This window comes from Onychostoma macrolepis, chromosome 07, assembly GCF_012432095.1.
Source record: "Onychostoma macrolepis isolate SWU-2019 chromosome 07, ASM1243209v1, whole genome shotgun sequence".
NCBI lineage: Eukaryota > Metazoa > Chordata > Actinopteri > Cypriniformes > Cyprinidae > Onychostoma > Onychostoma macrolepis.
This window is the reverse complement of record NC_081161.1, coordinates 41,776,407-41,803,645: the sequence shown is the minus strand read 5'-3', so window position 1 is coordinate 41,803,645 and position 27,239 is coordinate 41,776,407. Positions and strand designations below refer to the sequence as shown.

The 27,239-nt window shown below is 35.5% G+C and overlaps 1 protein-coding gene across 4 annotated transcripts in view; it reads left to right on the top strand.

The window, feature by feature from the left end:
• The window catches only part of adamts17 (ADAM metallopeptidase with thrombospondin type 1 motif, 17), a 131,482-nt gene extending 125,700 nt beyond the window's left edge, over positions 1-5,782 (top strand). For all 4 annotated transcript variants that reach the window (XM_058780662.1, XM_058780659.1, XM_058780661.1 and 1 more), the window contains one exon: positions 2,738-5,782. In XM_058780662.1, coding sequence (XP_058636645.1) covers positions 2,738-2,889 — 152 coding nt within the window. In that variant the 3' untranslated portion in view covers positions 2,890-5,782. The remainder of the gene's footprint in view (positions 1-2,737) is intronic.
• Positions 5,783-27,239: the final 21,457 nt, after the last annotated feature.

Below are 27,239 nucleotides of genomic sequence, written 5' to 3'. Positions count from 1 at the left end.
TGACAGCCCTAATATATATATATATATATATATATATATATATTTATGCCATGGTCTGTCTGAATACTGGATTCTGATTGGCTGGCAGGTGTTGATTTAAATTCGTTGAACTGCACAGGTAGTTCCAGGTCAGTTTAATCACGTTCTATATTAATGCGCTTCCTATAAACATTGGTAACCATAGTAACATACAGTTAGAGTTGAATAGTAATACAGATGAAAATAACCGTCATTTTTATCGTTCCGGTCAAATATTGCAGCGCAAATATTATTAACAGCTTTAATATGTGAATGCTGGGAAATGACCATGGCATAAACGGGATGAGCAACGGCTAGCTGTGCATTAAATGATTTGAATGCACGACGTGGAGGCGAAGAACCACCCGACACGCAGCGTTAAAATCGCTGTGCATTAAAATCGTTTAATGCACAGCTAGCCGTTGATTATCCCTTACATATACAGTGCCCTCCAAAAGTATTGGAACAGTGAGGCCAATTCCTTTATTTTTGCTGTAGACTGAAAACATTTGGGTTTGACATCAAAATATGAATATGAGATGAGAGATCAGCATCTCAGCTTTTATTTCCAGGTATTTTCATCTGGATCTGATACACAACTTACAATATATCAACTTTAGTTTGAACCCACCCATTTTTCATGTTACCAAAAGTATTGGAACATGTGACTGATAGGTGTGTTTTGTTGCCCTGGTGTGTCCTATTAATTGATTATTCAAACAATAAATAGCACTGAATGTCTGCGCTCAGTTTCAGATCCATGCAGACTGCATTTATAGTTAGTTAGACGTGTAACCAACATGAAAACCAGAGAGGCGTCTATGGGTGAAAAACGAGCAATTGTGAAGCTGAGAGAAGATGAAAAATCAATCAAACCATTGCACAAACACTGGCAATAGCAAGTACAACCATTTGGAATCTCCTGAGGTAGAAAGAAACCACTGGTGTACTAAGTAACACACCTCGAACGGGAAGATCAAGGAAAACATGAGCAGTTGACGACAGAAACATTGTGACAGCTGTAAAGAAAGACCCTAAAACAACTGTTAGTGACATCAGCAACAACCTCCAGTGGGCAGGAGTGAAGATATCACAATCTACTGTTCGCAGAAGACTTCATGAACAAAAGTACAGAGGCTACACCAGAAGATGCAAACCACTCATTAGCGAGAAGAATAGGAGACGAGCCTCAAAATTCTGGGACAAGGTTTTATGGACCAAAGTGATGGAAAGGCTAAAGTTTGGAGAAAGACAGGATCTGCTCATGATCCCAAACACACAAGCTCATCTGAAACACAGTGTACACAGGTGTACATTATAGTACACATTACACAGGTAATGTAATGGCTTGGGCTTTCATCGCTTCTTCTGGGACAGGCTCAATAATCTTCATTAATGATGTAACACATGACGGCAGCAGCAAAATTAACTCAGAAGTCTTCAGAAATATTTTGTCTGACAATTTACAGAAAGATGCAACCAAACTGATTGGGAGATCCTTCATCATGCAGCAAGATAATGACCCAAAACATAGTGTCAAAACAACAAAGGAGTTCATCAGGGCAAGAAGTGGAAGGTTTTAGACTGGCCAAGTCAATCTCCACACTTAAACCCTGTAGAGTATGCATTTTACCTGCTAAAGTAGAGACAGATGGGAGTAACCCCCCAAAACTGAAAGAGGCTGTGGTGAAAGCCTGGAAAAGCATCACAAACGAAGAATGCAAAAGTTTGGTGATGTCAATGGGTCACAGACTTGATGCAGTTATTGAAAGCAAAGGATTTGCAACTAAATATTAAGTCTTATTCACTTTAATCTAGTTTAAGTCAATCTGTTCCAATACTTCTGCTCACATGAAAAATGGGTGGGTTCAAACAAAAGGTGATATCTTCTAAGTTGTGTGTCAGATCCAGATATGAATACCTGGAAATAAAAGCTGAAATGCTGATCTCTCGTCTCATATTCATCTTTTGATGTCAAACCCAAATGTTTTCAGTCTACAGCAAAAATAAAGTAATTGGCCTCACTGTTCCAATACTTTTGGAGGGCACTGCATATGAGGGCACACGCAGGCAGAATTACAAGAGTCCAAGACAAATTTCCCCATCTGGGACAATAAAGTGTATTGAATTGAATTGAATAGATTCCTCATTTTATTTGAAATTAATTTAATCCTGCCTATGTCAAGTGATCCAAATCAATCTGTTTCCATTTCAGTTTGGATGTTGTCTTAAATGTAGACAGTAGACGGTTTATTAGGTTTTAAAACAAAGCCTTTCATTGCTTTAAGCATTTGTACCGCATACGCATTATTTCATTGCCAAGACATCTGTTAAAGTAAGCATCATCTGGAAAGCATCACATTCTTATTGTGTACAAATAAAATGAGAATCATCTAAACAAGTGAAGGTTCACATACGCTCTCAATGATCATCTGCAGAATGTCTAGGATTTACTTTGAAACTGCTAGAAATTGCTAGAAAATTTCACAAATAATTAGAAAGTAACATTTTCTTGTAAAATACACTCCAATAATTAATAATAACCTTCGAAAAATTTGTATTAGTGCATCAGCAACATTGAACATTGCTGGCGGTTGCAAAAATGGCATCTTCTAGTTAAGCCTGCATGTCTGGATTGATGTATGCATGTTGTCAGGGATGGTGTCGTATAATTGAATTTATGAAATGCCATGTCCTGTCCTTCTGTCATTCCTGGCAGCTGCATTGACGTACAAGTGCACGGGGGACCAGTGGGCGGTTTACTGCAGGGTGATCCGAGAGAAGAACCTGTGCCAGGACATGCGCTGGTACCAACGCTGCTGCCAGACCTGCAGAGACTTTTACACCAACAAAATGCCCCCTAAGAGTTAATGACCTCGGCACTCCCACACATAGAGGTCTATTTTTGCCTTCTCCATTCGTACTGTCAAAAGTATTGTTTTTTATTCTTATTAAAAATGTTCTTACGTGAAAAAATGAAAGCAGTGGAACAGATATTTCCAGTAGACTCACTCTATGCAAGTACGTAAACGTGACCGTTTCTAACTATGCATAACTTTATCACCCCCTGCACTGAGTATGTACTTGCAGTGTGTTAGCCAAGCGTTTGCGTACTTGCATTACGTTTGTTTCTTGTTTACGGACTTGAAGGTTTCTTGTTTTGTCATGTTTTGCTGTAATCCACACTTTGGTCCTGGAAGTGACTTCTTCAGCATACTGGCCTGCCTGTTGCACTGTGGGTAAAGCTCATGTCACCAAAAATTGCTTTCTTAAGGCCACTGGTTGGCCAATAACCGATGGACTTTGTAACGACAGCTTGTTGTTTTTTTCCAGATCCATAGTAACGAATCAATCTTTTGTCTTGTTTTTATTTCATATTTAGTATTATAATTACCTGTGTTGTTATATTGGCTCTGTAACCAAAACCTAGTGAACTTCCTTATTCCTTCAATCATACTTGATTTCAGTAGAGTTTAGAATCAGCTTGTTGCTAAGCTAACAATGCAATACTGTAGGAACACACAAATATTGGATAACGTAGTACTTTTATTATACTGAACTATTTTTGTAAATGTTTTTAGGTGTTGAATGGATTTTATACAGTATATAATCAACTTTTCTGTTTCATCCACCAATTTAGATGTTTTCTGAGCTTGTCGCAATGCATTTATATTTATGCATTTGACAGATGCTTTTATCCAAAGCGACTTACATTGCATTCATGGTGTTCATTGAATCAGTTCATGCATTCCCTGCAAATCGAACCCATTATCTGGCTGTCGCTAGCAGCATGCATGGTTCAGTAATCTGTAATTGCATAATCAGAGAATAAGATCTACCATAATGCATTGCATAATCTAGCATAATCTATTATTGCATGCGTGCAATAATAGCTTAATCTGTTTTTGCATGCATGGAATAATAACATAATGTATTATTGCATGCATGCAGACAATAATAGATTATGCAGTGCCTTATGGTAGTTGTCAAGTTCTTATTCGCTGCATCTTCAGAAAAAGAAGTTATCTTAGAAGGCGGCGTAATCATGCTGCCTACGTTTTTGAACAGCTTTCACACCGAGAGCCTTAAAATACTGCCTACATAGGCAGCTCACTAGGTTTTGGAAAAGAGCTGAAGTAGCTTGTGTTATTTAATTCATCAAGAGCCATCTCGATGCAGTCGAACAGCCAAGCTGATAATAGGTGACCCATTCGAATAGTTTTTCTCTTTAAGGTTTATGTATTTTATGTCAAACTGAGGCTAATTAGTGACTCTCTCAGAGAGGACACCGAATTTCTCACCTTGGTTTCTCACGTGATTATATTATTTCCCACACTCTCTGTGTTTTAGAAACGTGTTGTGTTGTTTCATATATTTTAACAGAGCAAGGTACATGATCTCCACTGCATCGTCAAAGGACTGGTGCATCATTAGTTCACCCCAAAATGAAAAATGTCTCATTATTTACTCACCCTCATGTCATTCTGAACCAGTATGCTTTTCTTTTGAACACTAGAATTTTTCAGTAATGTTGACTTTTGCACAGCGGTATCTCCTTAGAAATATAGTGTGATATAAACTAATGTTAAGACACTTTTATGGTGCTTTTTTGGAGCCTGATACCCTTAACTAACAATGCTTTTCACATTATAGAAAAAAGTTGCATTAACATTCTCCAAAGCTTTTCTTTTTTTATTCCTTAATATAAACAAAGTAATACAGGTTTTGAAGGACATGAGGATAAATAAGGGTGCGCTGTTCCTTTAAGGTGCAGTGAAACCAGGTTGCAGGCCGTTTATGTCAGAATCATTTATTAGTCTAATGGTGCTGCAGTGCCATAGTTAATGCACTCAAACACACTAAGAGCTACTCTTGAGTCTTTGTGCTTGTATATCTGATTCATTTCTCATCGGTATGAGACAATAATGCCTTCATTTAAATGTAGTTCTCACATTGTGCAATTTCATTTGACAGAATTTTAGCACAAACATTGCAAATTTCATAATTAAGATCTGAATACAGTTTATAGGAGTTTGCAAGGTACATTACAGTCAGGATGTGGTGAGAAAATGTGAAATTTTAGGTTTGTATTACATAAAAGCCCCCTGGCCGGGGGTGCCACTGCATATGTGTGCATGAGAGACTGTTTCAAAGCCTACTGAGCTACATAGGGAGCATCCTAACTGACATGAAACCTCACTACTGACCAAATTGGCATGCACTTCAAAGCCAGCTGATTGAATTTTATGCTACTTCAGTAAAGCGTGAAATGCATAGTGTGCATATTGACCTTCACACACCTTCGATGCCTTCAAATGCTCACTAGGTTTTGGAACAGAGCGTGTGTGTGTGTGTGTGTGTGTGTGTGTGTGTGTGTGTGTTCGAGACCTTGGCTCCCATCTTCCAGGTTGCACAAGGTCACAACAGGTGCTAGACAAATTTCACTACTGTGAAATTCAGCAGTTTCTCCACGTTTTGTTCTTGTACTTTTGTATGTATTTAAATGAAACGTGTTTTTTAATGTTTGTTAGGATTATTTAATACATATTGTATCTACCTGCTTCTGTCAGAACTATTTGGTGCAAACAGCTTCATGTTCCAGGTACAGTGAATATCGCTTCTGTATTCCAGTACTGTATGTCAGTAGTTGCACACGTGATCGGTACTTAAACTGCCACTTTTGATGGTGCTAATTTGAACATTTCAGACTGTTCATACAAAAAAAATATAATAATAATAATAAATGTATATCCTGTATTATGAGGATTTTGTGTGTGTGTGCATCTGTTAAATGAGCTTTTGCTTATAATCAGTATTTTGCATTATACTAACATTTCTGATTCAATTACACATTTAAGATCTTGTCATTTTCAGATTTTCATTTTGCTTCAAATGTTTCATTTAATGAGCTAGCTGGCTTGTGTAATGGTTTAAAACTCTTTATTGAAAAAGTAAATGGAAAAACTACTTTGGTGTGTTTTATGTTGTATGATGCTGTAGATAACAATATGAGTTTCCTACATGATGTTTTGCTCAAAGGTCTCAGCATCACGATCACGTCACAACCTTGTGAAGTTCTCCGGCTCGTTCTTCAGCCGTTGTTTGCATTTTGCTGACTCTGTTTGTCGTCTGTAGCACTGTGAATAAATTACGTTGAGAGGATCCGTGAGCGTATGCATGACGGACGGCCGCGCGGCCTGCTGTTCTCATCCGTAAATCTGCCGCTGTCAGTGTAATAGCACTGATGTGGTTGTGAAGGACGTGAGAAGGTCACTGCCGTGTTCAAGCGCTCATCTGTAATCCTCTGTATGCTGGAGTCGGTTTGTGTTACGGTGAGTCTTCTGACCCTTACACAGTCACAGTCAATATCCAGTCAAAATAGATTGTTTACTTTATTAATACACTTTCCTGCCCTTCATCTTCATGATTTTCTTTTTCAACTGACGTCACAAACTCCACCAACTCTGACTCTGTATGTAATGCCCACTCTTTATGATCCAATCAAGTATAGATTCCTATTTTCTCTTGTTACAAATAGCTTTACTCTGAAATATGTCACATTATAAAAGTCAATGGGTTGAAATAGGATGCGTCACATTGATTTTTAAGGAAGACAGAGTACAACTGTCCTGTTGAATGTGTTGTGTTTCTAGGATGGCATATTGATGCCTTTATATTTTACAGCTTTTAACAGTATATTTCATTAAGTGGTACTAGACCAAGCTACTTAAACAACCAAAAACCTGTTTTTAGCTAAAAATGTACTGATAGCCACTGTGATAATACAGGTGGTACAATAGAACACCATTCACACTGCAGTGAATGGGTGCCGTCAGAATGAGAGTCAAAACAGCTGATAAAACATCACAATAATCCACACCACTCCAGTCCATCAATTAGCATGTTGTGAAGCAAAAAACTGCATGTTTGTAAGAAACAAATCCATCATAAAAGATGTTTCTAACTTCAAACCATTGCTACCAGCTGAAATATATGTCCATAATCCATAATAACACTTCCGCCAGTGTCATTTGGTATGCACAGAAAAAGCCTCCAAAATAGTTCTAAACAAACATGTTTTTGGATTTTGGCCAGAAGTGAAGGTTTAAGTTAAAATGTCCTAATGATGGATTTGGAAAAAAAAAAAAAAGTGCAAATACAGAAAATGATTTTAGATGCAAACAAAGACAAGATTTAAACTCACAATCAACCAATCAGAGAATTAGAACAAATCAGATAGTATATCAAACAAACCAATAGCCTTTTAACCCTTATTTAAAATAGATCATTCAAATATGTAGCAATAATATAAAAATACTTTTATATTTTTCATATGCATTCTTTTAGGTTCGTATTTTGATTCTTTCCAATTTTTGTTGTTTTGTCTTTTCAGTGCACCTTGAAGATGCACCAGAAAAGCCCCATAAATTTGACCGTATTTTACAGAAAAATATTACGCAATGTTAAACCATTTACAACTGTACTTTCCATTTACTTACTTTAAAATACTGCCTACATAGGCAGCTCACTAGGTTTTGGAAAAGAGCTGAAGTAGCTTGTGATATTTAATTCATCAAGAGCCATCTCGATGCAGTCGAACAGCCAAGCTGATAATAGGTGACCCATTCGAATAGTTTTTCTCTTTAAGGTTTATGTATTTTATGTCAAACTGAGGCTAATTAGTGACTCTCTCAGAGAGGACACCGAATTTCTCACCTTGGTTTCTCACGTGATTATATTATTTCCCACACTCTCTGTGTTTTAGAAACGTGTTGTGTTGTTTCATATATTTTAACAGAGCAAGGTACATGATCTCCACTGCATCGTCAAAGGACTGGTGCATCATTAGTTCACCCCAAAATGAAAAATGTCTCATTATTTACTCACCCTCATGTCATTCTGAACCAGTATGCTTTTCTTTTGAACACTAGAATTTTTCAGTAATGTTGACTTTTGCACAGAGGTATCTCCTTAGAAATATAGTGTGATATAAACTAATGTTAAGACACTTTTATGGTGCTTTTTTGGAGCCTGATACCCTTAACTAACAATGCTTTTCACATTATAGAAAAAGTTGCATTAACATTCTCCAAAGCTTTTCTTTTTTTATTCCTTAATATAAACAAAGTAATACAGGTTTTGAAGGACATGAGGATAAATAAGGGTGCGCTGTTCCTTTAAGGTGCAGTGAAATCAGGTTTGTTTGATATACTTTCCATTTACTTACAGTTTACTGTTTAACAGGTTTTACAGTAATATATGACCCTGGACCACAAAACCAGTCTTAAGTCGCTGGGGTATATTTGTAGCAATAGACAAAAATACATTGTATGGGTCAAAATTATTCATTTTTCTTTTATGCCAAAAATCATTGGGAAATTAAGTAAATATCATGTTCCATGAATATATTTTGTAAACTTCTTACCGGAAATGTATAAAAACTTAATTTTTGATTAGTAATATGCATTGCTAAGAACTTAATTTGGACAACTTTAAAGGCGATTTTCTCAATATTTAGATTTTTTTTGCACCATCAGATTCCAGATTTGTATATACGATGTATAAATCTCAATTTTGACAAACTGACACTTAAACCTGGTTTTGACATCCAGGGTCACATATTTTTTGTCCTTTCTGTAAAAATGTAATGTTTTGCAGTGTGCAAAAAAGTGGAGGCAGCACCATCTCCAGAAAAGATCAATAGCTTGTCAAAAAATCTTGAAATCTTAGATCTCATCTTGAGGTTCAGGTACAGTAAGCCTTGGTCTTTTTCAGCCAGGAAAACATTGATACCATCCTAGCAGCCAACAAACCTCTCCAGAATATGTGGCATCTGTCGGTGCATGACAGCAGATCATTTGAAGGTTTTCAGCACATAGCCATGAGCTCATGAAGATCTCAATCTGACATTTCAGCACAGACATTTTTCATCGTATTATGCAGTAGTTTCATGAGCAACTTTTTCCTCAATTAACTCGACAGCTCCTCTGTTTGCAGCTCCTGCACGAATCTGCCCATGGCTCCTTACACTGCTCAAACTCTTCAGTTGAATGATGTGGATGCTCCGGAGAGGGTGGAGTGAAACATCTCCATCATCTTTGCTTTGTTTTGGGTTGAGTTCAGCCGCAGATGTTCAGTGGAAATCGCTAGTGGAGACATCACTTATTACAGAAGACGCCATGTTCTTTTAAATGTCTTTGCTGTCCTCCTTCTGGCTACAGGTTTGACATGGATTTAATCATTCTTTTTTTTCTTTTCTTTTTTGTATTATTGCGCTAAATCATGAAAAGACCAGCATTGTTTGATAAAAGACATCTTGAGGGTTTAACTGGTAACATTTTACAACACTTTCATTTGTTAAGATCATTTAATCACATTAGTTAACGTGAATTAACAATAAAAATAATCTGTCAAATCTGTTTACCACTAATGCTAAGATTATATGGGCACACGAACTCGTGAAATATTTTTATGGTGGATTTATGTCCTTTTTGCCTGCATAAGTCACTATCCCCTTCCCTTGTATGCCAGGGATTCCCAAACCCGAACCCCTTCAACCTAAAATATTCACTTGAAATAACCCCTGAGATATTAAGTTAATATTTCAATTATCAACTCTCAAACCAGTTCCTTCATGAACCCCGGTCTTGAAGTCGCTGTTGTATGCAAACATTCTGTTGAACATCTCATTTGCTGTTTCAGGAGAGTAAATAATCACATCATTCTGATGATGAACTATTCCTTTAAGACTTCCTTGTTAACCACATCTGCTCATCAACTGTTTCTCTGCTTATTACATTGTTCAGAAGCTGTTCCTCAAAGATAGAAGCTGCTAGAACATCTAGTGTGTTCTCAACGTGTTGTTCTGATTCATTACACCTGTACCTTCAGATCAAACACCAAATCAGGGGATTCACGCTTCAACTACATCTTCATTGACAGGAAAATCACATGAGCTACTCAAAAATCCCAATGAAATTACACGAGCCAGTAAGTGCCTCTGTCCCTGTCATATTCTCAGCAGGACTCTGTAATGCGTTCACAGGCTCAATTATGCTCTAGTCCTCGATTAATAACAGCATGGAAGGGGTTTGTCATGGCCCGGCTGCTCATCTTTGTTCCTCTGTTAGTCTTGTCCTGTTTCTAGACCTCCCATCGAGTCACGACGCTCACGTCACTGCACATTTTCCTGGCTTTTGTCTGTTTCAGACTTATGTTATGATGGATAATACACATTTGTGAGATGAAAAGATGCGCCTCATTATTCAATTGTGATGTGTTTACTGTTTTCTTTTCAAAACCAGCAGATCTTAAAAACTTTGACATTTAATGGAGTCACTGTCATGTTTTTGTGAATCATCTAAAACTGTTTCTCACGGCTTTTTAATTACAGTACTGTTCAAAAGTTTGGTTGTCAGTAAGATTTTTATTTCAATTATTATTTATTTTTATTTTAAATAAATAGTTTTTAAATGTTTCTTGAGCAGCAAATCAGCATATCAGAATGACACTGAAGACTGGAGTAATGATGCTGAAAATTCAGCTTTGCATCACAGGAATAAATTACATTTTAAAATGTATTCAAATAGAAAACAGTTATTTGAAATTGTAATAGGCCTATTATTTTCCAATTTGATAGTTTTTACTGCATTTTAATCAAATAAATGCAGCCTAATGTTCAATAACATTAAAAAATTCTAACCACAAACTTTATATATATATAAAACAGTTAGTTCCATTCCTCAATTCTGATTGGTCAGCAGCTGTGTTTTATCAAAGATTATGCCATGGTCTGTCTGAATACTCGATTCTGATTGGCTGGCAGGTGTTGATTAAATTCGTTGAACTGCACAGGTAGTTCCAGGTCAGTTTAATCACGTTCTATATTAATGTGCTTCCTATAAACATTGGTAACCATAGTGACATACAGTTACAGTTGAATAGTAATACAGACGAAAATAACTGTCATTTTTATCGTTCCGGTCAAATATTGCAGCGCAAATATTATTAACATCTTTAATTTGTGAATGCTGGCAAATGACCATGGCATAAACGGGATAATCAACGGCTAGCTGCGTGTCGGGTGGTTCTTCGCCTCCATGCCGTGCATTCAAATCGTTTAATGCACAGCTAGCCATTGATTATCCCTTACCTATAGAATACCCAAGACGTGTCAAAAATGCAACACTCAATATGGCCACTCAATCGCAGGAAGCCCCGCCTTCTGAATGAAAGAGCCAATCGCTTCGCATTGTGCCTAACAGCGCCCTTCAGCCGTGATTTATTCACGATACAGCACGGCCTCTCGTGCCTTATTGCTTTCACATATATATATATATATGTATATATGTGTATATATATACTGTATAATCATGTATTTAAGAGCTAGAACTTTTTGAATTGGATGATCAGGGTAAGTTGTTCTTATTTTGTCTTCTGGGAAATATTTAAGTATTTATATAGATTCTTAAGTGCGGTACCAAATGAAAAAAAAAAAAAAAGATCTTTAAACAAAATAAGAAAAATTTACACATCATCATCCTGTTCAAAAGTTTACACCCCCCAGCTCTTAATGCATTGTATTGCCTTCTTGAGCATCAGTAAATGTTTCCGCCTTATAGTTATGTATGAGTCCCCCAATTGTCCTCCATGCGAAAAGATGGATCTCAAAATCATACAGTCACTTTTGGAAAGGGATCAAATATGCAGAAGATGCTGGAAAACCAAAGAATGTGCAGGAGCTGGAGGATTTTTCTGAAGAACAGCAGGCAGTTGAACTGCTCAGGACCAACAAGGGACTCGTGAACAACTATCACAAAACAGAAAGATAGTCCAGGAAACAACACAGATTATTAAGATTCAAGGGTATGTAAACTTTTGAACGGGGTCATTTTTTTAAATTCAGTTATTATTTTGTCTTGTGAAGTATATACAAACATCTGTTATGTGAAATAACTTATTCAGGAGAGTACTAAATAAAAATAACATGCTATTTCATGATCCCTCTTATTTAGTTAAGATTATTAACATATTTGCATATTCTGCAAAAGGCATGTAATCTTATGAGCACAACTGTATATATATATATTACATTGTTATCAATATAGCACCTTATATCTTAATTTTCTTGTTTTCGTTTCTTTTTTCTCTTCATTCTGATACACATGAGGAAGATTACGGGCAATTGACACCTGCAAGGGATTGTGGGAGCTGCCCTCCAGCAGCAGCAGAGATCAATGCAGCGATCTGTAGGACTGCAGTCGTTGTGATTTTCTCCCTCTGGATTCCTTGGGTTCTCTCAGTCCTCACGCAGCCAGAATAACCAAGCAGCGCTGCGCGCCTCTGAATGAAGATGGCTGTGATAATGCCCTTCACACAGAGGTGATGTGACATTTACTCCACACTGAATGACCCTGAAGAAGATGCCCTGATTGTCCTCAAAGCTCAGATGAGGGAAGCGATGGATGTTTTATAGGTAACGGCGCCATTTTGTCAGATGATTTATAGGAGAAATAAATGTGATGTTTATTTTTGTATCAGGATCTAATGATATACTCCAAAATACAAGCAGTGGGCCTTAAATATGAGGAGAACAAGCCTGTGTAAATCATTTGTGAAACATATATGTTAATTGTTGAATTGAATTAAATGCAACAATTTGTGTTGGCTAATTTTAGGTTTGTAAAGGAAATACGTTGATAGAAATATTTGCAAATTCATTGCCAAATTCATACATTGTGCAAAAATTGTACCATTCAAACATTTGGGGTCAGTTATACTTTAAGAAATTAGTACTTTTTTTCAGCAAGGATGCATTAAATTGATCAAAAGTGACAGTAAAGACATTTATGCTGTTATAGAAGATTGTTTCAAATAAATTCTTTTGAACTTTCATCAAAGAATCTTAAATACAGCTATCACGGTTTTTCACAAAAAATATGAAGCAGCACAACTATTGTCGTCATTGATAATAATCAGAAATGTTTCTTGAGCAGCAAATCAGCATATTAGAATATGCTGATTTGAAAATAGAAGGATCATGTGACACTGAAGACTGGAGTAATGATGCTGAAAATTCAGCTTTGCATCACAGCAATAAATTAAACATTTAAATATATATGAATAGAAAACAATAATTTTAAATTATAATAATATTTGACAATTTTACCGATTTTACTGAATTTTATATTTTTAAGAACTAAACATTTTTACAGACCCCAAACTTTTGAATGCTATATATATTATAAAAGGCAAAGATGATTTAAATTAGACAAGTTCAGGCCAACATCTAATAAATAACAAATAAAAAATATTCATACATGATATTTATAGATAAAATCTAATGTTAATACTAAGTTGCTTTAACATGGTTTAGACTTTTTGGGGAAGGCTTTTATTCAAAAACTTTGAATAACTGTTTTTTATGATGAAGTATTTTACACTTTAGGTCTTTTATCTCCGTTCTTGATATCATCGAAGGCAGCATATTAATTATCACCAAGAATGGTCTGTTCTGTGGAATCTTAAAAATGAATCTCTGTTATTGATGGTCTGACATTGGTGGTTACTGTGGTGTTTCAAATCGAGACATTTCGCGTAAATGTAAGACCGGCTCAAGATAACCGTTCCTCATGACACTAGAGGATTGTGAAGATGCAATTCCAGGTATTTTGCTTTGATGAGTTCCAGAAGAGCTTGGTTATGGGAGTTTTATGGAGCAGTTAGGTTGAACTTCCCATCACAAGTTCCTCAGAAACTTTTGAGTGATAAATGGCTGATATAACCGACTTTATGTCGCATTCACATTCAGTTTTATCTCCATTTGTCCTCCAGGGAGTTTGTCACAGACAGTGTGACCTTTTGGAGGAGACTTTACTATAACTATACCTACCCAAGCCTTTGTGCTCGTTCCGTCCGGGCCACTGGACATATATGAGTGATTCATTATAACACACGATCAAGAATGACAGAGAATCATCTTCATATTAGAGGCTGATTCAGTTAGAATAAATTGCACCCACTGATAGCACTGTTTATTTGGCTTCAAATATGGTTTCGTGAAATATTGTTACAATTTAAAAAAGAATGAATTAATATGTAATTTATTCCTGTGGTGCAAAAGTAGAATTTTCAGCATCATTACTCCAGTCTTCACAATCACATGATCCTTCAGAGATCATTCTAATATGCTGATTTGCGGCTCATGAAACATTTCTCATTATTATCAATGTTGAAAACAGTTGTGCTGTTTCTTATATTTGTGGAAACTGGGATGTTTTCAGGATTCTTCAATGGAACATTCAAAAGAACAATATTTATACAAATTTTTTTGTTTGTTTGTTTTCAACATTATAAATGCCTTTACTGTCATTTTTGGTCAATTTAATGACTCCTTGCTAAATAAATGATTAATTTCTTTAAATAAATTAATCAATAAATAAAAAAACTCCAAACGTTTGAACGCCACACTTAATGTTTTGTAGAAAAAGAGACTCATTTTCTAAATAGGTCTTTATGCGTTAAAATATATTTTCTCATAAGGGGACCATTTTATTTTAGATTCTTTGACATAAAAATGCACAGACGATCTAAAATGTGAATGTACTGTATTTAACTGATTCAAGCAACAGAATTGGTGATTTATGTTCACAAAATCTATAAAGCTTAAAAACTGTTGTAGACATTTCATACTTTCCCTATTAAAGTAGACAGTAAGTGTACTTGAACGTAGATAATTGCCTAAGGGTGAGGCTGTAATGGTCACTGACATGCTTTCAAAGGACTTTGAACAGGACAGTCCTCTGAAGTGTCTTGCTTGAACCTTTTTTAATCTCATTCCTCATAACCTGATGATTGCTGTCTGCCAGCTGCTCTTCATGGTATTTATTCTCAAAGCATGGATGCATTTAGCTGGATTGCAGCCAGTCCACTTTAACTTCCAATGAGCGGCTGATAAAAACAGCGGTACTGTTGCTATGGTAAATACGCTGCTGTATTAGGCGCTTGTGCTGATGTGATGCTCTGATGATAGATGGCCTCTGCCGGCTGGTGATTTGAACCTTTCCTGTGCTGTACTCCTGCAATAATAACACCTCTCCAGAGAGAGAGTTTTGTTTTGCTTTCAGCTCTGAAGAGGTGCGCTGCATTGCACAATAATACACGTTAATAACCACAGAACAGAACGACGTGAGGTCACCGATGCAAACAGACATCCGCAATAGAGTGTAATGACAAATTACACTGATTCTGTGGTTCTCTGTTGGTTTTTGTTCAGTTTGGCTTACAAACAGCCGGTATGTGATTATGTCGCCTTATTGTTTAGAACAAAATAGAAGCCAGAAGTAACTTATTTACAACATTAATATTTCAACCTGTGCAAGTAGTCGGTATGAAACTGTGTGGATGTGAATGACTGTAAATAGCCTATTATAACAGACCAATGTGTGATTTTATTCCTGCACATGCCAAATATTCTAAAAATGATATCAGTGTTGGGTAAATTACTCTAAAAAAGTAATTAATTACTAGCTACTAATTACATCTTTAACAGTATAATTAGATTACCTGTTCTAATTACTCTCTCTAAAAAGCATTATATTGTTATTACTAATTATCAACCTTGACCAGTTTGAAGAATACAAGGATAGACATGAAACTCCTCTTTTAATTCTTTCAAATAAATCATATAAAATTGCAGAAATGATTCTTTAACTGATTAAACCATTTAAAGGGAGTTGCATTAAAACATACATCTTAACATTAGATTTTGACGTTAAATCCACTATTGTTTTGTTTGCAAATACAGTATTTAATGCAATTACATCAGAAGTAACTGTAATTAAATTACAGAAAAATTAGGAGTAATCCCTTTCTTTTTCAAAAGTAAATGCATCATAGTAATGCATTACACCCAACCCTGAATTATATTAATATTTACATAATCTCAACAATATATCAGTTTCACAAAGTCTACATTTATTTGATCAAAATACAGTAAAATCAGTAATATTGTGAAATAGTATTACAATTTAAAATAACTATTTTCTGATAATATATTTTGTGAAATGTAATTTATTTCTGAATTTTCAGCATCATTACTCCAGTCTTCAGTGTCACACAATCCTTCAGAAATCATTCTGATATGCTGCTCATGAAAGATCTCTTATTATTATCAGTGTTGAAAACAGTTGTGCTGATTGTAAAAAGGCTGCTTTAGCATCTCAAGGTAATTAGAAAAGGCCCTAAAACATACCTGCAGCTGTGGGAATGTTCTTTCTTCACGAAAGTAAAGATTTTCTTCGATTTCCGTTCGGTTGAGAATGAGACTGTATGAGTTGTGCTTACACAGCTGTTTGAGCAGAGCAATTAGTCTTAATCTCCCAGTGAACATCCAGCCCAGTCACAGATGGCACTCCAACACACAAGAGCCAATCAATTCTGAGGAGAGTTTCCTCACACACGCAGATCATCAGCATTCAGCCAGCGAGTCTTTCTGTTCTTCATCAGGTATAATTAAGATATTATGTGGAGAACCGCAGAGACGAGACATGATTGAATCTTAATGACGCATAACCACAAGCCCACAGGGACTGATTACTATATCTTTTAATTACTTTCTGAACATTGGCAATACTTAGAACTGTGTATTTATTGGTCCTGTCAATGATACATGAATAAAATAACTGTTAAGCAGAACACATTCAATTGCAGATACAGGTATCGTTGAAAGTTCCGTCAGAGCCAATCAGCTTTGTGATGCTTGTTTACTGGAACACACATGTGCATAGCTACACCATGCACATGCATTAGGATTTGAGCTAAAGAAGTTATACCATTGTTGTTTGATACCACAATTGTTTGGGCGTATTGTAAGTCACTATGGATAAAAGCGTCTGCTAAATAAATAGATGTAAATGTAAGAGTCCTTTTGTTCGTGAAAATGACCACGCTGTTGAGCTGTATGTGTTTGAGTCATTTGTTCGTGAATAGCTCATTGGTTGCCCTGTTTGATTCATTGTAAAGAATCAGTTCAAAAGAGTCATTTGTACTTGAATGTGACCCTATCTGTTTGATTCAAATCAGTGCTGTCTGTTTTATATTTACTAAAAAAGTTAATTGAGTCTATTGTTTTTAGAATTTTTAAATAGGATATAATACTGAAACACAATCATGACAGACACACTGTAAAAAAAGAAAAAAGTTGAGCCAACTTAAAATTTTAAGGCAACCAGCTTCTGCACATTTTTGAGTTTTCTCAACTTGTCTTTTTAAGTTTATGCAACAAAAATTTGAGAATCTCCCACAAAATTAAGTTGAGCAAACTCAAAAATCTGCTGAAGCTGGTTGCCTTAAAACTTTAAGTTGGCTCAACTTTGTTGTTTTTTTTTGGGTTTTTTTACAGTGCAGTTTTCAAGATTTGACTTTCCTTAAAGGAACTGGTAAATCATGTTATAGCCAACATACAGTAAGTTGTGTTACAGAGTTTATAAAGGTTAGTGGTTAAAAAAAAAACCAATTTTGTGTTTTATGAATCAATTGCTCATAGTGAAGGCAAAACATTGAGGCGTGACACAGCTGTGCACCAGCAAGAATATTAAATCAAAAGAGGAGAGCTGTCATCAGCATTTCAAATGAGTATGACTGCATATTTTCTTACCATGACTTATGGACAGACATGCATATGCTACAGTGTTCAGTGAACAAGCTCGGAGGGAATGTGACAGATTTTTACCTGCTTAAATTAATTGTCTTTGCTTTCTCTGACCTGAGCCTGTCAGCACTTTATGAGTACAAATTAATAGAATCTTTTCATTTGGGCTGCATATGAATAACAAAGAGTCTTTTATAAAAAGCAACCTTCCACTTTGCTTTTTACTTATTCATAAGTTTGCAGACCTTTATCTTTCTGATCATGTGCCTCTGCATTATGCATGTCCATAAAGTAGGCTTATATGTAAAGTGACTGCAAGTGGAGGGACAATAGAATGCCAGTAAAGAAATTGGCATTTTGAAGGCTAGTACCGCCTGGTCTCAGATAACTGTAATTTTCAGAACTGGACTGATATAATCTACTCTTTAATAAATCTATACTTGATTTAATAGACATCAGCCATTATGCAGTGCTTTCATTGTGCTGCTGGTAATAGAATGTGGTATGTAATTAGATAATCCTGTCAAGTCTGTGTTGCAAGCTGATTATTAACAGAAAAAAAAAGTGTTTCAATGACCAAAAATTGTGAAGATTAATTTATTTGGCCTGTGAGAGGCTCTATTGCAAGTGTACTTACATAATATGCTGCTCTGTGCTCACTATGCAAATGTAAGTGACCTGAACAATGGTGACAAAAAGGCATTATGCAAATGAAGTAAAATTCTAAAAGTTTACATTACTTGATTCTGATAGGTCAATACAGGCAATCAGGCATCCACTGCAATATAAAAAGTACCGTTTCATAAGAATCATTTGTGTGGTCAGGATGTGTTTGATTCACTACAAAGTACCAGGTTATAAGAGCTATTTGTTTGTGTATGGTACACTGTTTGCGCTGTTTGTGTTTGATTCACTGACAAGAATTGGACATAAGAATCATCTGTATGTGAGAGCAGGGCTTGACATGAACTTTTTTTGCTCACCAGCCACTGTGGCTAAATTTACTAGCCACTCAGCATTTTCAATGGCCATAATGTTGTTGTTGGGAAATTATATTTTATATGACTAAAGTTACTGCATACTAAAATTTATTTAAATTTATTTCCAGGTCTTTTTTTTTTTTTTTTTTGCCTGTTTAAAGGGCATCTTTCTCTAACCATATTAAATGCATGCATTATCTTTCATATCAAATTCTTACATTTTATTAATAATTTCACTTAATATAATAAGACAATATAGGACTGTTATCAATCAAACTAAATCAGTATTAGCAAAACCGATCGAATGGTATTTAGATGCATTTACACAGTTAATGTAGCTGAAATGTAGCATGAATGCATTTACACTGCAAAATTATAATATAACATAAATAATGTTCTGAGCTTGGTGTTTTAAATCAGTTTTTTTTTTTTTTTCGAAAAAAATGCAAAGATTAGCTACTTAAGTTTGTACTTTCATACTAAATATGAAAGTAGACCACCAGTAGGTGGCAGCAAGTGAGTCAATGAGGCATTCATTCAAATGATTCGTTCAAACGGCTGATTCATTCAAGAATGAATCAAGTGCCTGTCTTTATGAATGGACCACTGAATCATTGACTCATATAATTATGATCAGTAACGAAACACTGCTGTGTTGCTCAGAGATGTGCGACTGTTTTGCTGTGATCTTTGTTTTTAAGTATTTTTGTTATCCAAATCGAGCAAAAACAGTAAACATTGACATTATTGTACTAAAATGTATATTAAGTAGGCTACTCATTTGAACTCTTGTATAAAATCAATGTCAAATTTGCAATCGTGGTTTTCAGGGAAAACTTCACTCTCTTCGTGTCATGTTGCTTAACGCTATATGTGACCCTGGACCACAAAATGTGTGACCCTGGTCTTAAGTAGCACGGTTATATTTGTAGCAATAGCCAAAAATATATTGTATGGGTCAAAATGATTGATTTTTCTTTTATGCCAAAAATCATTAGGATAGTAAGTAAAGATCATGTTCCATGAAGATATTTTGAAAATTTCCTACTGGAAATAAATTAAAACTTATTTTTTGATTAGTAATATGCATTGCTAAGAACTTCATTTGGACAGATTTAAAGGCGATTTCTCAATATTTTTATTTGATTTAATTTTTTTACACCTTCAGATTCCAGATTTTCAAATGACTGGTTTTGTGCTCTAGGGACACATATGTTATAAATATAAAAACTACGTTAGTCTACATTTTTACCGCAGTATGTTTTTTTCTGTAAGCAGTTATGCAACTACTTACAGAAAAAAAACATACTGCGGTAAAAATGTAGACCAACGTAGTTTTGATTTCTCCATGAGATTGTTTCACACACAGACGGGCTGTTTTAATCAGATTAGTTTTCCGGTCAGGCAAGTTAAAATCTCTTTCACTCGCCACTTCAAAAAAATCCACTAGTCCCACACAAGCATTAATGTCGAGCTCTGTTACCGTAGGTTATATAAAATTCAACCCGCCATTTTATTTGGATGGCGAAATTGGGTAAAGTGTGACTTCGTTTGTTGTGAAGCTATAGATAAAGCCACTAGAAGGCTTTCTCCAGTAATAAGTAATACAGACCCTCTCATCTCCCTATAGTAAAACAATCCCTGCTGTAGATTCACAGCGGTTGTGCAGGAAATATTGCCATAAAAAAATCGTTCTTGGGAATTTAAGAATCGCTCCGCGTGAACCAGGTAACACGGTATGACATTAAATACAGCTTGATATTCATTCCTCCGCGCGCAGCACGCTTTAATCAGAGCAATAACCATTACAGCTGTGCTGTTATTACAGAGTGTCAGAATGAAACACAGCTTCACATTTATCCCCCAACAAAAAATATTAGTTTTATTGCGGCACCATTTAGTCACATCTCGTGTTGTCCAGAAAGCTCCAATTAAATCATAAAGCGCTCCATTATCCCAACTCTTGCCATCACAGCTGTCGGGTACAAAATTGTTTGTTTAATCAGTGCAATGTACGTGTCTGTGGGCAGAATAAACAAATAACTGAATGTCGAAAGCAGCGGTGGGTCATCTGTCTATCACAAAGCGAAAAATTAGCATGTAATCGCTTGCTGAAATAGCAATGCTAAATGTTTATGTTCAGTGAAGAAACTATCAACTCATCACAGAAGAACCCTGACTGACATAATGGGCTTCGTTTCCAGTGTGCATCAACAAAACTAACTGACATTTATAGTCTTGGTACCAGTTCAACTGTGCCTGGATATGTGATTGTGCAAATCTTAAATGTGAGATTGGAGTGCGGCCTACCCTCCGGATAGATGTGTGAGTGACATGATGTGTTCAGTAACAATAGCATCAGGACAGGGCATCTTTCAGAGACATCAGTGTGTATCTGACCTCCTGCTGATGCCCTGTCATCACTCTGCCCAACAGTGACATTTTTTCAGTTTGAATAAATGTGCCTCATCTGCCCTGTGCAAATCTGATCAGCATACTGAAGAGATGCCATTACTGTGGGATTTAAAGCAAGTTTTTTTTTTTTTTTTGAAGAGGGATTTGGATGAGAATGAGGTGAGAAGCCTTAAGATATGTCAAGGAGGAAAATCTTTAAGGTTTTAAGTCGGATTGGGCCATGCATTACAAATAACGTAATCAGATTACTTTTTCAAGTAACTTGTAAAGTAACACTACTTTTTCATTTACAAGAAAGAGTTACTTTTTCAAATAAGAAACACCAGTTTCATCAGTGATGCTTTGTAACATATTGTTTTACACTATATATACTCAAAATTTATTAAACAACAGAAAATATACTTTGTCACCGCTGTTTATATATTTGTAACTGACATGATTTTGTTGTTTGACTGAATCAGAATGGGCACACTTATTGTTTTAGCATCAGGTGAAGCATTTTATGTGCAAAAACACTTTTTATTCAGAAAATATAGGGGTATAACAATATACCCTGTCGCAATATATTGCAATACAAAAATGCAACAACATTCATTTTGGATCATGACAATATATTGTCTGTTCAACCAAAATTAAAGCTCGGTAATGCTGCATAAAAATGGTCACATACTGTATTTGATCTTCCATGTTTATTAATTACTGTTATTATTAATAATAAAAACATTATTTAATAAAGTATTGTATCTTGACATCAACACTGAACCGAATCTTGACATGAGTGTATAAATATATCTCATATTACATGAGAACTGAGTCACAGATTAAATATTCAGTCAGCTGAAATACTGACATCATTATATTCATGACCATATAATAAATACTCTTTGAATTTAAACGTTAGACCTCTAGTGAAATGTGCTTAGACACAGTAAAAATAACTGTCCCTCCTCGAGCAGTATTTTTCAGTATTAGGACACATTTATGGACGTTCATGAGGTCGCTCGAGAAAAGATGTGTATATAATAACCATATCTTTGATGGAAACGGCCTTTGGCCATGTTCCCGTATTACAGCACAATAGAGCTACAATTGCCCCCTTAAATATATGCCTTTTTGTTTTACAGCAGCTGTTTGTAGCACTGCATGAAATCATTTGAACAATATTGCAGTTAAATGGTACTATAGATGAGGATTTGAAACAGAACCTCATTGGGGTGATGTTAAGGTCTATGAAAGCTGACTGTGCTGTTATTATTTGAAATGCATGAAAATTGCTGATAAAATATACATAAGTGTGACTGATGCACTGTTCTTCTACTCATTTATTGCCCTTATTTAAGTACAGGGAGGTTTTGGTCTGAGAACTTTCATTTGCATCATGATATGCTTATGCATTTATGCGAGCTTGAGGATCTTATTAAAAATCCCATCAGCTTTAGCAAGATCTACTGTGAACACAACATTGCTCAGTTCACTGGATTTTTCCATGTGAAAACAATATCATTAAAACGTTTCACTAATGCTTTTCTATTGCCCCCCCCCCCCCTTACAAATTGCTTATTTTTTGCAAAAAATGCTCTCTGAAGTTATGGTGTCTTCTTGCATATAATACAATATTATTATATTTCTTTCTCAGTGTTTATAAAGACTTAAATGTTTTACTACTGCTACTGCTAGAACATATTTGTGTTTCTACAAATATGACCAAAACCTGGCAATTATAAAGGAAAACGATAACACAAGCACTAGAGGGTGACACGGGAGTGCATTTGCATTTTCAAACCTCTCCCGTCCCACTCCCACAAAAAAAAAAAATCTCGTCCCGTCCCAATCCCACGAAAAAAACTGAGGAAAAATCCGGTCCCGTCCCACTCCCGGAAGAATTACTCCCATTCCCTCCCACTCCCGTTTTTTTTTTTTTTTTTTTTAGTTTTTTAATTTAATTTTCCGAAATCTGTCAGTTAACTGAATAAAAACACAACATGTAGTTTTTTTGTTATTATATCGAACTGAAAGCCAGTTTATGCACAGTCAGAGGTGGACAGTAACAAAGTAAATTTACTTGAGTATTGTACTTAAGTACACTTTTTGCGTATCTGTACTTTACTTGAGTATTATTTTTTCTGGAAATTTGCGACTTTAACTTCACTACATTTGAAAGACAAATATCGTACTTTTTACTCAACTACATTTATATCAAGGTCCCCAAGTAGAAAGTCGTTATATGTAGCAGTTTTTACAGTGTGTGCATTTTCAGATTCACTGAACCCTTTTTTTCTGTGAAAATCCGGCCTGCGATTTGGCAGGACCTTCCTGTGTTGCCAAGTGTTACAGTATTTATAAGCCTGCAGTTTTCCGCCTAGCTTTAAATGGACATTTGGGTGATTTTACGCAACTCTGGCAACCTTGGGATCTTCCCCACTAAACTAATGTAAACGTAAACTAATGTAAACTAAAAGCGCTCTAAAAAGGCATGTGTTAACTCATTAAAGCCCTTTGGAAAATTAACCATGTTTTTACTATAGTAACCATAACTATGGTATTTGCATTAAAATCACAGTATCCACAAATTTACTATTATCTCACTATAGTAACCATATGCTATTTGTAGTAAAACTTCAGTAACCACAAATTTACCACACATACATATATATATATAAACTTAGGCCTACAGGTAAATTGCTGCTTAAAACTGGTCAGGAAGTATATAAATCTATTATATATATATATATATTTATTTTATTTTATTTTATTTTTGCAAACAAATGATCAAAAAGTAGGCTAAATGAAAACTTTAGAATCTAAACTGGGACTAAAGGTTTGTTTTCTTTTCAATGTTTGCTTTGTTTGCCTAAAATGAACCATATCATAGACTTCAATATCTCTTTGAAAAAGAACTTTGTAACTTTTAAACAAGTATTAAAGTGAGTTCAATGTAGTTGTAGGAGTGTTAAATAAAAAAAATAAAGATGATTTTTTTCATTCAGTTGTTCCATTTCTATAGGTTTGGTAACATAAAAGCTCTTAATTCCAAAGATAATACAAGCTAATCAGTGTATTCAGTAGGTTGCATTAGTGGCATAAGGTATTGTAAGTATACAACAATGCGACAGTAAAACAATGCATTTACTTTTTACTTTTGATACTTAAGTACTTTTAAAAACATGTACTTCCGTACTTTTACTTAAGTAAAAATCTGTCTTTACAACTTTCACTTGTAGTGGAGTAGTATTTGACCAGTAGTATCCGTACTTTCACTCAAGTAAGGAAGTTGTGTACTTTGTCCGCCTCTGTGCACAGTGTAGGCTACATTGCACACATTAAATTTTATGTAAATCATCCATGCTAACACACACGTTTTCTATTTGAATTTTGTTTTTTCATTTGAAAGTAGACATTTCACTCTCTATAGATATATTTTTTCAAAGACGGAGTTTCGAAGTTTCTCGGTCAGAGACCTAACGCGCACCCTGTTTGCTTTAAAGCGCAACGTTTCGTTGTTATTCTACGGAGCACTTTAAAGGACATTGTGGTGTGAAAAATCCGGGGTGAGTGGAAAAAATTCAGGGTGGGAGGAAAAAATTATTATAAAATGTTTTGCGTTCTCGCGCAAAACTTTTGCGTTCCCTCGAGAAACTTTGCTTTCTCTTGCAAAGATATTTGCGTTCCCTCGCAAAACTTTTGCGTTCGGACAAACTCTTCCTGTTTACTTTACAGCTTGCAGTGGTTACAGCTCGTATGTTCACAATGGAGCGGTTCATAGAGTTTTATTTTGAACTTGGACTCAAGTATAAAGAAATACAGTCAGTCAGTGGTTAGTTCAAGGTACGGGTTTGGGACATTCTAAAACGCTTTAAAGTGGCTTAATGTATTAAAACAGTGACATTAGGACCAAATTCGATAATAATAAATACTAATAAAATTGTTAGGCTTATATTAATAACCTTATTAATAATATTACTATTAATAAAGGAGAATAGCCCAGAATATGAATGCAACGGATTTGGTATTTTTAAATCACCGTTTTCATTATAGCCTACCTTAAGCATTTTATGGGGAGAAAAAGCTTAGACTACGTGCAGGGCGTTCATATTCTGGGCTATTCTGCCTAGTAATATTATTAATCAGGTTATTAATATTAGCCTAATAATTTTATCAGCTTTTATTATTATTGAATTTGGTCCTCCAAATCACTGTTTTAAAACATTAAGCCACATTAAAGTTTTATTATGTCCCAAAACCGTGCCTTGAACTAAGCACTGACTTAATTTATTTGAGTCCAAGTTTAAAATAAAACTCTATGAACCGCTCCATTGTGAACATACGAGCTGTAACCACTGCAAGCTGTAAAGTAAACAAGAAGAATTTGTCCGAACTCAAATGGTTTTGCGAGGGAACGCAAATTTACGAGAGAACGCAAAAGTTTTGCGAGAGAACACAAATATCTTTGCGAGAGAACGCAAAACATTTGAAAAATATTTTTTCCTCCCACCCTGAATTTTTTCCACTCTCCCCGAATTTTTCCCACCACAATGTCCTTTAAAGGGCTCCGTATTATTCTGAGTGTACACAAATAAATGAGTCTTTACAGATTCGAAAGATGTATTAGGCTACTTTTATCTGTATGACCAAAAATTACGGAGATTTTAAGAGCAAGTGAGCGCACCGGCGCCTGTCCTGCATCGAGCGCTATTCAGCTCCACTCTCCGCACAAACACTTCAATAGCGCACATTTCTCTAGGTTAACATCATATTGAGCGACCATGTAAAGTTGCTACTACATCTTTTAGATGAAAAGCCATATTTGAGGTCGATGAATGATTGTGTGTATTACCACCACATAGACCATAACGATCTGTCCGTCACGGACTGCGTCATTCACTTAACCAGCCACACCAAAGCAAACAGGAGGAGAGCGAGACAGGACAACTAGAATTGAGTTCAGAATTAAAATATACAGTTTATAGTTTATTTATATAAAATATATATTTGTGTATAAAGTTGGGTATATCATTACTATTCCCGGTCCCGCCCACTCCCGATGACATTTTTTCCTGTCCCGTCCCAATCACGTGATTCCCGTGACCCGTGGGATTCCCGAAAAAAATTTCAGCCTCTAACAAGCACATACACAGAAACATTTTTAAATTTTAATTTTTAATTTTTAATTTATTAATTTATTTTATTTATTATTATTATTTATTTTTTAAAATTATTTTCCAAATACCAAAATATGTCATTAATGCTTTCTCTATTGCACTGTTCTAAAATCGCAGTTTCTTTTTCCAGCCTGCTAGTAAATTTCAATTTAAAAAAAGTTCCATATTTGCATTAAGTTCCGTATTATGATCTTTCTTTCTCATTGTTGATAGTCTTAAATACATGTAAATAATGAAGTCTTTCTCAATGTACAAACCCGATTCCAAAAAAGTTGGAACACTGTACAAATTGTGAATAAAAAAGGAATGCAATAATTTACAAACCTCATAAACTTATATTTTATTCACAATAGAATATAGATAACATATCAAATGTTGAAAGTGAGACATTTTGAAATGTTACGCCAAATATTGGCTCATTTTGGATTTCATGAGAGCTACACATTCCAAAAAAGTTGGGACAGGTAGCAATAAGAGGCCGGAAAAGTTAAATGTACATATAAGGAATAGCTGGAGGACCAATTTACAACTTATTAGGTCAATTGGCAACATGATTGGGTATAAAAAGAGCCTCTCTGAGTGGCAGTGTCTCTTAGAAGTCAAGATGGGAAGAGGATCACCAATTCCCCCAATGCTGCGGCGAAAAATAGTGGAGCAACATCAGAAAGGAGTTTCTCAGAGAAAAATTGCAAAGAGTTTGAAGTTATCATCATCTACAGTGCATAATATCATCCAAAGATTCAGAGAATCTGGAACAATCTCTGTGCGTAAGGGTCAAGGCCGGAAAACCATACTGGATGCCCGTGATCTTCGGGCCCTTAGACGGCACTGCATCACATACAGGAATGCTACTGTAATGGAAATCACAACATGGGCTCAGGAATACTTCCAGAAAACATTGTCTGTGAACACAATCCACCGTGCCATTCGCCGTTGCCGGCTAAAACTCTATAGGTCAAAAAAGAAGCCATATCTAAACATGATCCTTGCATTTTCCAACATGACAATGCCAGACCA